Source organism: Haliotis rubra, unplaced genomic scaffold (assembly GCF_003918875.1).
Source record: "Haliotis rubra isolate DU_JTF1 unplaced genomic scaffold, ASM391887v1 Scf788, whole genome shotgun sequence".
Taxonomy (NCBI): domain Eukaryota; kingdom Metazoa; phylum Mollusca; class Gastropoda; order Lepetellida; family Haliotidae; genus Haliotis; species Haliotis rubra.
The window spans coordinates 348,381-358,773 of record NW_025767510.1 but is presented as its reverse complement, the minus strand read 5'-3'; the positions used below and the strand labels follow the sequence as shown (position 1 = coordinate 358,773).

The window sequence follows — 10,393 nt, the reverse complement described above, 5'->3', positions numbered from 1 at the left end:
AAGCACAAATGGATGTCGAATTGAACATTCTTCAACAGGAAAAGATATGCTGAAGCCTGCAGTGGTAAGGGGTTTGGGCAGAATCTCTCGACAGACAGTTCTGCGAGTTCTCACCTCCCATGCCACTTTATGAGGGCTCTGCTGAACGAGTAAACAGGTACATATCCAACCATGAAGGGACTCTTTTAATCAGACTTATAATGAGAACTATGATGAGACAGGAAATGAAGTAGACCTAACACTCAGCTGTACCCTAATGCAGCACCCTGCAGACCAACTCACAATAACTCTGATTCCACATGCTTCCTACACTGAAGGATCTTACCTTCTCTCGTCTCTCGGCTCACAAACTTTAACGACAAGCCAGGAAACTATGCCTTGTGGAAAACGAAGAATAAAAATTGCTCTTGAAATGACTCGGCCTGAAATCAAGAAGACAAGCCCTCAGCATCAGGAAGGCTAACCTGCATGATACAGGAAATGGATTAGAGGAAAGATATGGATCACAAGAGATTGTAGAATCTTCAATTAAATCCTGCCTCGGGGCCCTTTCCTAACCTCAGCATGAAAGATAGCTCACTATTGTTCGAACTTTCTGACCTCGTGTGTGAGAAAGCGCATGATGTCCAACCCAACGTACAGTCATCTCTTCTCATACTTCTACTCGTCTCTTGACGAAAATCAAATTGTGGAGAAGTTGCCCTTCCCCCTCCAGGAAAAGTGGTAAACACATTCAACTACAAGGAAATTCACCACGTCTCATTTCCACCATTCTCTCTTTTCAAAAATGTATGAAACGTTTAAACAGACTACAAAATGACCAAAACTTCAGCTTCAGCAAAAGGTCAACACTGACACAATTAAATAACCAAGGTAAGTTCAACAACCCACCTGCTATGCGACAGAGAGCATCTGTTTAGGCAGTCAGGACTGAAACCCAACCCTCATACAAAGAAGGTCCTAGGTCACAAATACAGCAAACAAAGGAGCAAGCAACCTTTCTGCCACTCCACAAAACTCCACTCGCTGAACGAGTGCAAGGCTTTCAAATAAAACCCTAGGAAGAAAGGATTGACTTTTTAAAATGAACAGGAATTTGCTGTAAGTGTTGTTTATCAAATCAAGATCTTCCCAAAGACTGCATAATAACAACACTGAATGTTGAAAGTGTTGAAATACGAGGCATTGTCCTGCCATACATAGTAAGAATAGGTCATTTCCTCCCAGAAAAGAGAACGGCGAGGTGAGTAAGCAGGACACTAGTGAAAGAACCAACAATACTCCATCTCATTAGAAACTTGACCCAGTGTCTTCCAAGTATACACAAGTCTATGGAAACTTATTTGAAGGGAAATCATGCTCCAAAAATATTCTTGCACGAGTATATCCTGAAGGACAAAAGGAAACAGGTCAAAATGTGTGCATCTATGGACGATCAGACTAATGCTTCTCTGCAGCACAAGTTTCCTCTTTGACATCAAAAGTATAATTATACCATCCCATCTTGTAGTGGCAGTCATATAACATCAGAAAGAATACCATCGGCATTTTTATATAGTCTTTAGACGGAGAACAAGTTAGAATTTCCAATGTTGATTGAATGCAACATGATACGAGATATCAAGCAAGAAATGTCTACTCCGGATGTAGCTAGACATCACAACCATTTATAGGATATAATTCAGTGTATTCCTCCCCGAGACGAGGATGCATCTATCCACCCATTGATAGGAAGAAACCTGCATTGGCTCATCATGCACTGACTCAGCTCACAGGACCCACAAGACCCCCATATGCACAGAGACTACCTCTTGGATAGGTAATCATCGGTGAAGCCGGCCTCAGCAAGATTCAACGTCAACTGTACACATTAGCCAGTGGACGACCATCACTATGTCAGCCATGCCCCTATATACTGCATCTGCAGAAGAACACTGCAGATGAAAACCTGATGTAAATGATGTCAGATTTCAAACTACAAAGGATGATGGCAGACCTGGACATTCAGCAGAGGATAGATATTTTATTGAGATGACGGAAGAGGAAATTGAAAAGGAATTCACAAGGGACATGGGTAGCCCATTTGCCCTTTAAAGGTACGAGGCAATGGTTATCTAACACTTGACCTAAAGCTGTTCAATGAGCAAAGATGTTAAAATCAAGCCTCCTAGAAATGAAGAAAACAGATATCACTTTGTGGAATTCTTGGACAAAATATATGACAATGGTCATGTTGAAGTTACACCTCCACTGAAGGAAAATGAAGAATGTTGGTATCTTCCAATCTTCGGTGTGTATCAACCCCATAAGCCATCTCAAATATGTGCCATGTTTGACTCGACTCCGTTTTGTTACAGGGACCTGGTCTTACAAATGATCTACTGGGAATTTTGCTAGGCTTCAAACGAAAACCTGTTGCCATAATGGCTGATGTCCAATACATGTTTCAATGCTTTGAAAGTACTAGAGGACCACAGGAACATTTTGAGGTTTGTATGGTTTCGCAGCAACGATCCTAAACTGGATCTTACAGAGTACAGGAAGAAGGTTCATGTGTTTGGGAACAAACCTTCAACAGCTGTCGTCACGTTTGGTCTTCACAAAGCCGCGCAGGCAGGCAAAGAAGTGTTCGGAACCAATGTCATGCATGCTTTACCAGCTGACGATCTTGCAAAGAATTTGAAAGACTACTGTCCCTACAGTGAACCTTTGGGATTTCATGGGACATTCAAACTGATATTTGCAACAGCAGAAGGCAGAAGACTTCCACAAACTTTCTTCCGTAGAACTATTCATTATTAGGACAGTGCAAAGTGAAGTGTTTGCAGTGGAAATACAGTGTTTGAAGACCCAGTCTTCAATTGCAAAGGACAGTTCATTCATTGCGTTAAACTCATTCGTTGATAATCAAGACATATTCAGAGTAGGCCGAAGATTGGGAAAATCAGATTTGAGCAGTCATGAAAAGAATCCTGCCAGCATTCAAGGAGAGCATCACATTGCCTTAATGCTTATGGGGCATCACCATGAACTTTCACAACATAAGGGTCGACAATTCACAGACAGGTCCGCCAGGGCCTCAGGCCTTGGAAAAGAATGCCTCTCAAACAGTTCTTGGGAAGGTACGGGGCAAGCGTTTGATAAATTCTATTATACATATGTGTGTGCGTTGCAGGATGTGCAGAGGCAAAGAGGAATCACAGAAAATGTCAGATCTTCCAGAATACAGAATCAAACAATCTCCACCTTTCACTTATGGGAAGCAGTTTCTCATAAAACTAGAGATGGACTGCAAAAGACGGGCTTTACTGTTCACAAGGACATATGTATCACGTGTAATTGAATAATACATATAGTTAATACAAACCCAGGGCCTGTGGACGCTGCAGCCAAGTGATTCTCCTGGGTGTCAGGAAGTCCTGTGATTCCATCAGACACCATGGTTGTAAAACGTTAGCTACCTCCATCTGTTTGGGGTTTCCCTTAGGAAATACCGGTCAAAACGGATTTAAACTTCGCCGACATTCTCGGATAGATTAGGTTGCAACCTATGTTGGTCGTAACTGTGGTCCCAAAGGATTGGCTGGTCAGTGATCTGATTGACAGCATGGTATCATCGTACCAAGACCTTATATATCGTGGTTCACTACATCAAGCATTGGGCTGTCTGGTCCAGACTGGATTATTTCATTACAGCTGTTATACAGGTGGAATATGCTGAATGCAACGTTAATTAACAAACAAGTACATTGTTGAAGAACATATGCATCTCCATGAAGAGACTGCATGTTGTTTGAGTTGATTACCGGCTAACTGTAATAACAATACGTGACTGTTTGTAAGTGTCAGGTAAAGAGTAGGACTGAAAATCCTAGGACTCGTAAAATCTCTCTGGGATCTACAATTTCTAACATGAGACTCCTCTGGGGCCGATTTATGTTATGGCTTCTCTAAGAGTCACTGTGGAACTATTGCTTCAGTCAGTGGTTCGAAACACTATCGTGTCGAAATTAATAATTAATAGTTAAGTCATGAATTAAAGTGAAATTATTTAGGTCTTATTATTCCATCTGACAGAAAGTCAGGAGAAACTGTGCCAAAGTCTGCTTTTCCCGTCATTTCCCGTCATCTTCTGTGTTCCGCTGCTTCATCTGGAAACAACTTTACAGGAACCTCATTTGACGACACCCAAAATTGTGGCAGCGGTACAAATATGACTTCAATGGCAGCCTGCAATACACGAAAAAAGCCAATTATTGCTATTAATCACACCATTTTAGTTCAACATGTATCTTTTATTTCCAATAAAATATGCTAAAAGACAAAAGAAACGTCGTAATATTGGAAATGACATTTAAGTATCAATGGAGTATTTGAACCTATTTTCTTTAAATATACACCGGAAGTCAAGTTTGAGGAAAACACTGATCGTGGTCGTATAGCATGTTTTGCCCAATAAAATCCTTCTTTGAGGTTCATATTTAAACTGATCTCTATTTAAACAGGAAAACCTCCAAATATGAGTTCAATATCACTTATAAGTAAGAACAGGGGCGGCGGGGTAGCCTAGTGGTTAAGGCGTTCGCTCGTCACGCCGAAGACCCGGGTTCGAATCCCCACATGGGTACAATGTGTGAAGCCCATTTCTGGTGTTCCCCGCCGTGATGTTGCTGGAATATTGCTAAAAGCGGCGTAAAACCAAATTCAGTCAGTCAGTATAAATAAGAACATACTAAGCTGCTTCACATCTGAACTAAACCGGCGAGAAAGACGGATAAAAATGTGCCCAGTAGTTGCTGTGGCGACCATTAAAATACAATTTGAACTTCTTGCACAAATTGGCGTGGGACGTTTCAGCACAGACGATGTCGATGTCGTGGAAAGCAGAAATATCAGAAATGCACGTTCACGTGACTTTGGGTCAAATGGAATAAATCCGACCGTTGATATTTTCACCTTCGCATCTGATTCGGATACAGTGTTGCCTCAGCTGGCAATTACACGCAAGATGGGTGAATTAATCACAGACAGATTTTACGGAGTTTCAATTCAGCTCTTTGAACCGCCACTCAACACCAGTCACTTTACTCTATTGCAGTGGTAAACTGGTAGTGTATTCGAACTTCACAAGGCCGTTTTGTGGAGAATCTGTTGTTTAACACTGTACAAAGCACTATGCCAGCAATATGAGAGCAGAACTAATGCAACAGTCCAGTGTCAAAGGTCCAGTGTCAGTGAATGAGTGAGTATGGTTTTACTCTGCTTTTGGCAATATTATAGCAATATCACGGCGGGGGACACCAGAAACGGTCTTCACACATTGTACCCATGTTGAGAATCGAAACCGGTCTTTGGCGTGACGAGCGAACGCTTTAACCACTAGGCTACCCCACCGCCCTTTGTCGACGAGGATAATATGGCGGTTATATCGTCAAACACTCGTATCTCCTGGCTCGTCTATTCTGCTTCATTCGAGCAACACCATAACGGGTTACAGTGTTCAACCCACTCAACCTCCACGTCCAGTGGACCGACAACTAACGCAAAACATTAGCATGCCTATATTGTATACATGTTACATACTGAACTAACAAACCTGGCGTCAAATTTAAAACTCAAAAAATAAATATTTAAATTTTATTTCTTAAAGCTACATGCTTACGAATAATGCCTTGTCGTAGTTGATCTCACGGGGAAACAAGAGAACCATTTCCCCAGAAAACATTATTGTAATGGAGTTCCTTTAGTAAGTCCCTTCGCTTTGTTGACGAGTTTAGTGATACTGTCGAGGTCAACTCCAGCCAATTTGCCGGTCATTAACTGGTCCGCAAACGTCTGAAAGCAAATAAACAGTCATATGAGTGGGTGAGTGAGTATGGTTTTACGCCGCTTTTAGCAATATTCCAGCAACACCACGGCGGGGGAAACCAGAAATGGGCTTCACATATTGTAACCACTGGGCTATTTAGGTAGCGTGTCAGGTAACTAACATTTAATGAGATGAATAGAGACACTTTAAGCTATATAGATGCTGAATAAGGATTTTAGAGTGAGTGAGTGAGTTTAGTTTTACGCCGCACTCAGCAATATTCCAGCTATATGGCGGCGGTCTGTAAATAATCGAGCCTGGACCAGACAATCCAGTGATCAACAGCATGAGCATCGATCTGCGCAATTGGGAACCTATGACATAAGGATTTTAGAACTGGTATGATCTACAATGTATTTAATCTATCATTATCTAGTTTAGTGGTTTAATGGTTTATTATCTAGGATATTGCGAAAAGACTAATTCCGTTAGCTTGAGTTGAAGTGGTTCCAGAACATTTGCCCGGACCAGTCATAATTCGCGTAAATGGGGTCAGGTAAAAGGGCCTCGACGTCGCGGTTAAGGTTGTATGATTCATGTAGAAATGTGTTTGCACGTGTCTGGGAATATGTTATAGCGTTACCAAACTGAAGGGGAGGTGGGGTAGCCTTGTGGTTAAAGCGTTCGCTCGTCACGCCGAAGACCCGGGTTCGATTCCACACATGAGTACGATGTGAGAAGCCGTTTTCTGACGTCCTCTGCACTGATAATGCTGGAATAAAACATCACTCACTCACTACCCAACTGAGTTGACATGCAATTTAACATGGATAACCCATTCAGACACTAGTACTTGTTTTATTCCGACCACGAATATCACGATTCAGAATGTTGGAAAACAAAAAAAGAATCTGTATGCCGCACACAGAAAATCCCAAATAGCAGTTTTGACAGGAAAAATTGCATGGAAGATTTTGCATAAAAAAGTTCATCTTCATGCAGAAATACCCACACAATTTTTTAAAACACATAAGATTTAATTTTCGTTCCCCAATGTCGTGTGTCAGTCAGGGTAACAACAAGTACCATCTTGGAATGGCGTGGGGAATGAATTTAAACCGTCGACCATCGGTACACGTGGCATGATGATATAAAACGGCGGCGGAATTGGGTTTAACGTCGTGCTTGAGAATATTTCGCTCATATGACGTCGTGCATGTGTATGTGCGGCTGCTTGTACTAGTCCAGACTTAAGCTGGTTTTATAGTGCTAGCCCACTGAGATACCATGCCGCAGTGAAGCATGAATACCCAACTCAGACACATTATACTGACTCCGAGTCGACCAGTCCTTGTTGTACCGATTAATGCCGAGCGCCAGGCAGGGACCAACAAGTACCATATTTTAACGTCTTTTGGTATGACGCGGTCGGGGATCAAACCTGCGACCTTCTACTCTCCGGGCGGACGCTCTAACCACTACACCACGGAGGCGGTCTGATGTTATATAACGAGTGAGTGAGTATGGTTTTACGCCGCTTTTAGCAATATTCCAGCAATATCACGGCAGGGGACACCAGGAATGTGCTTCACACATTGTACCCATGTGGGGAATGGAACCCGAGTCTTCAGCGTGACGAGCGGACGCTTTAACCACTTGGCTACCCCACCGCCCAAATATATAACGAGCTAACGAGGGTTGACTATGTTTGATGTGAACGCCTGCCTTAATCATGGCCAGTAAAAACGGTGTTGCTGTAACCAGGGTTAACTTGTCCGTTGGTGATGACTTCTGTCCCGCCCACACAATGATCATGAACACGCCGGCTTCATGGCGATAGTAGCCAAATGCTACTTCTTTATCTGCGAAGGAGAAGAAATGATTTCATCGATGTTGTTAATGACTCAAAACAAATGTAAAATTCAACATCGGTAATATTTTTAATCAGTAAGTGTAGGCCTATTGACCCTTGAAGATCCGCCCTTGTCCTGGTGACTGGGTCGTCAGTCAGCCTATGGACCAACAGTGTACAGGTCTTCCCAGTGCTGTAACTAACCCCCGTGATCAAGGCATTCAACCTGTGCACTCAAAACAACCCACTCATCCGACAGTAGAACACGCACATACACCCGAAACACGAATATGTACATACACCCGAAACACGAATATGTACATACACCCGACACACGAATATGTACACGAATATGTACATACACCCGAAACACGAATATGTACACGAATATGTACATACACCCGAAACACGAATATGTACATACACCCGAAACACGAATATGTACATACACCCGAAACACGAATATGTACATACACCCGAAACACGATAATGTTCATACACCCGAAATATGTACATACACCCGAAATATGTACATACACCCGAAACACGAACACGTACATACGAAAGATTACCTGAAAACTGAGTTAATAATTTCTTAAAGTCTTTCCCCTTTGAGCTGGGCTTCATTTTACCGTTCTCAATCTTGAAAATCTCCCTGCAAGTCAACAAGAAACAATACGTAAAATATATGTTTAAAAACATTTTCTTGTTTATGGCACAATCAATGTACAGTGTTATATATAATATATCATTATTGATTGACAATAATAAAATACCATTCTGTTATGAATATATGATAATGTTAATTTATGTAAAATGTAAAGTAATCCAAATTCTGTAAAGAAGACTGTAAAGGGGGGACCTTACGAGTTGTGTTACAAATTTACACATCAAAGTGAATTAAATTCTTAAAAGAGCGTAAACGTCACCGTCCTGGATAGTAAGATTCGTTAATCCATTCAAAAATAGATTTTGTTTTTGGTTTTGCCACACTCAGCAACATTCCAGCTATATGGCGGCGGTCTGTAAATAATGGAGTCTGGACCTGACAATCTAGTGATCAACAGCATGAGTATCGACCAATATAGCTGGAATATTGCGAACAGTGATGACAGTGTTTGAAAGTGTGAGCACGACATCCATACCAACTCCCACCACCCTGAATGGCTGATAATTTATCTTCTGCTTCTTTCTTGGCGGAACTTGGAATCAGGTTGCCCATGTTAAAGAAATCCGCAGTTTTCCCCCTGCATGTGAACAGAAACAGAAATTTAGTTGCAGAAATAAATATGCGTCTTACATGAAAACGCATGTCATACACGAGGTGTACCGTAAGTATAATATAAGGGACGGGATCTTTTCAAAATCCTTCAGAAATTGCTGCTAAAAGTAGACTGCATTTACAACGGTGACTATATTATGAGCATATGTTTCCAGCATGTTAATATGATAACATACTTCTTATTAACACACATTATTAACCATTTTAAACCACTGTACAAAACACTTCGGCTGTGGTATGAAACAACTGACATAAAGGACCATTAACCTTTGGATCGTCATTTAAAAAAACCAAAAACACAACAAAAACAACAACAATTAAAATGTACCTATTTTACATGATTCATCATATTCATGTCAATACAAAACTATGATGGAGAGCGTAATATTGTTCAGATCAGTGGATCTGGACATTCTATTCGACATGCATTTGGTCAAAGGACTGAAATTCCAAATATTATTGCGTCACAGTTCCTTATGTGAGGAAATCATTATACATAACTTAGTTGTCAATCACTTTATTGTATTGGTCTCTTTAAGTATGTCTCAGGAATAAATTCTAAACATACGGAAAAGAAGATATTTTAACACTGTTCATCAAATGATTATTGAGAGCTACAAAAACTGGATGGGATTGACTTTTGACTGTAGTTACGTTTTCAGATTTGAATAAATATGAACCCACTACATAGGCTAAGAACATTAGACATGACATTGGAAAAAATCATTGCCATGTGCAAGATACAAAGTTCTGCAAATTCTACCTTGTGGCATTTTCAAAATGGCCAATTTCAAGATGGACGCCCAAATCATTAAAATGATTATGCAAACAGATATTTTTCCAATAATTATTATATTTACCACATAAATATACTGCAGAGGTTGACACTGTTTCATAACGTGATGCCCCACTTCATCTAACCCCAGTGAGGTGTCATGGAGGCAGTTGCTGTGTTTTGGCGTCCTGCGTCACAAATCATGCATGGACTTGAACACAATGTTACCGAGTTCAGACTAAGACCTGTTGCGGGCCTTGTCTTCAATGAACAGAAGTATCTAAATAATGGGCGTTGAGGGCCTGTATGAGTAGTACTGTAAACCTCATGGAATCCATCCTAACTTGCGGTTCAGGGAGACAGTTATGAAAACTTCTGAAAACGGAGAGTACTCTTCTGATATGCACGTTTGCCATGCTACTGCGCCTTATAGGTCCGATCAGTACATCTGTCTGCAAGTTCAGAATGTTGCTGTCAATATTGAAATGTTTGAATGTTTGCGCCCCTCCACCCCAAACTCCAGGTCATTCTTATGCCTATTATCGATATACTTGAAATTAGAGGCCTTGGCCATATTACCTTGTTTTGATTTTTGCTAATCAGATCAGTTATTTCTGATTCACATGCATAAGGAAACAGATTCCTGAGTATGGGAGCACAATGGGTATGCCTTTT

General features: G+C 41.1%; 1 protein-coding gene across 1 annotated transcript; it reads right to left on the bottom strand.

Moving 5' to 3' along the window:
- Positions 1-5,724: 5,724 nt before the first annotated feature.
- Positions 5,725-8,883, bottom strand: LOC124261070. Its single transcript, XM_046695391.1, has 4 exons — positions 8,807-8,883; positions 8,234-8,316; positions 7,535-7,671; positions 5,725-5,835 (listed from the first exon to the last, which is right to left on the bottom strand). Exons 1-4 carry the CDS (start codon positions 8,881-8,883, stop codon positions 5,725-5,727), a joined length of 408 nt encoding a protein of 135 aa, XP_046551347.1.
- Positions 8,884-10,393: the final 1,510 nt, after the last annotated feature.

Coding starts and splice junctions, on each gene's coding strand:
- LOC124261070 (XM_046695391.1), bottom strand. CDS start 8,883: ATGGGCAACCTGATTCCAAGTTCCGCCAAGAAAGAAGCAGAAGATAAA. Junction 8,317..8,806: donor ATTCAGGGTGGTGGGAGTTG/GTATGGATGTCG, acceptor GTTGACTTGCAG/GGAGATTTTCAAGATTGAGA. Junction 5,836..7,534: donor TTTTACTGGCCATGATTAAG/GCAGGCGTTCAC, acceptor ATTTGCTTTCAG/ACGTTTGCGGACCAGTTAAT.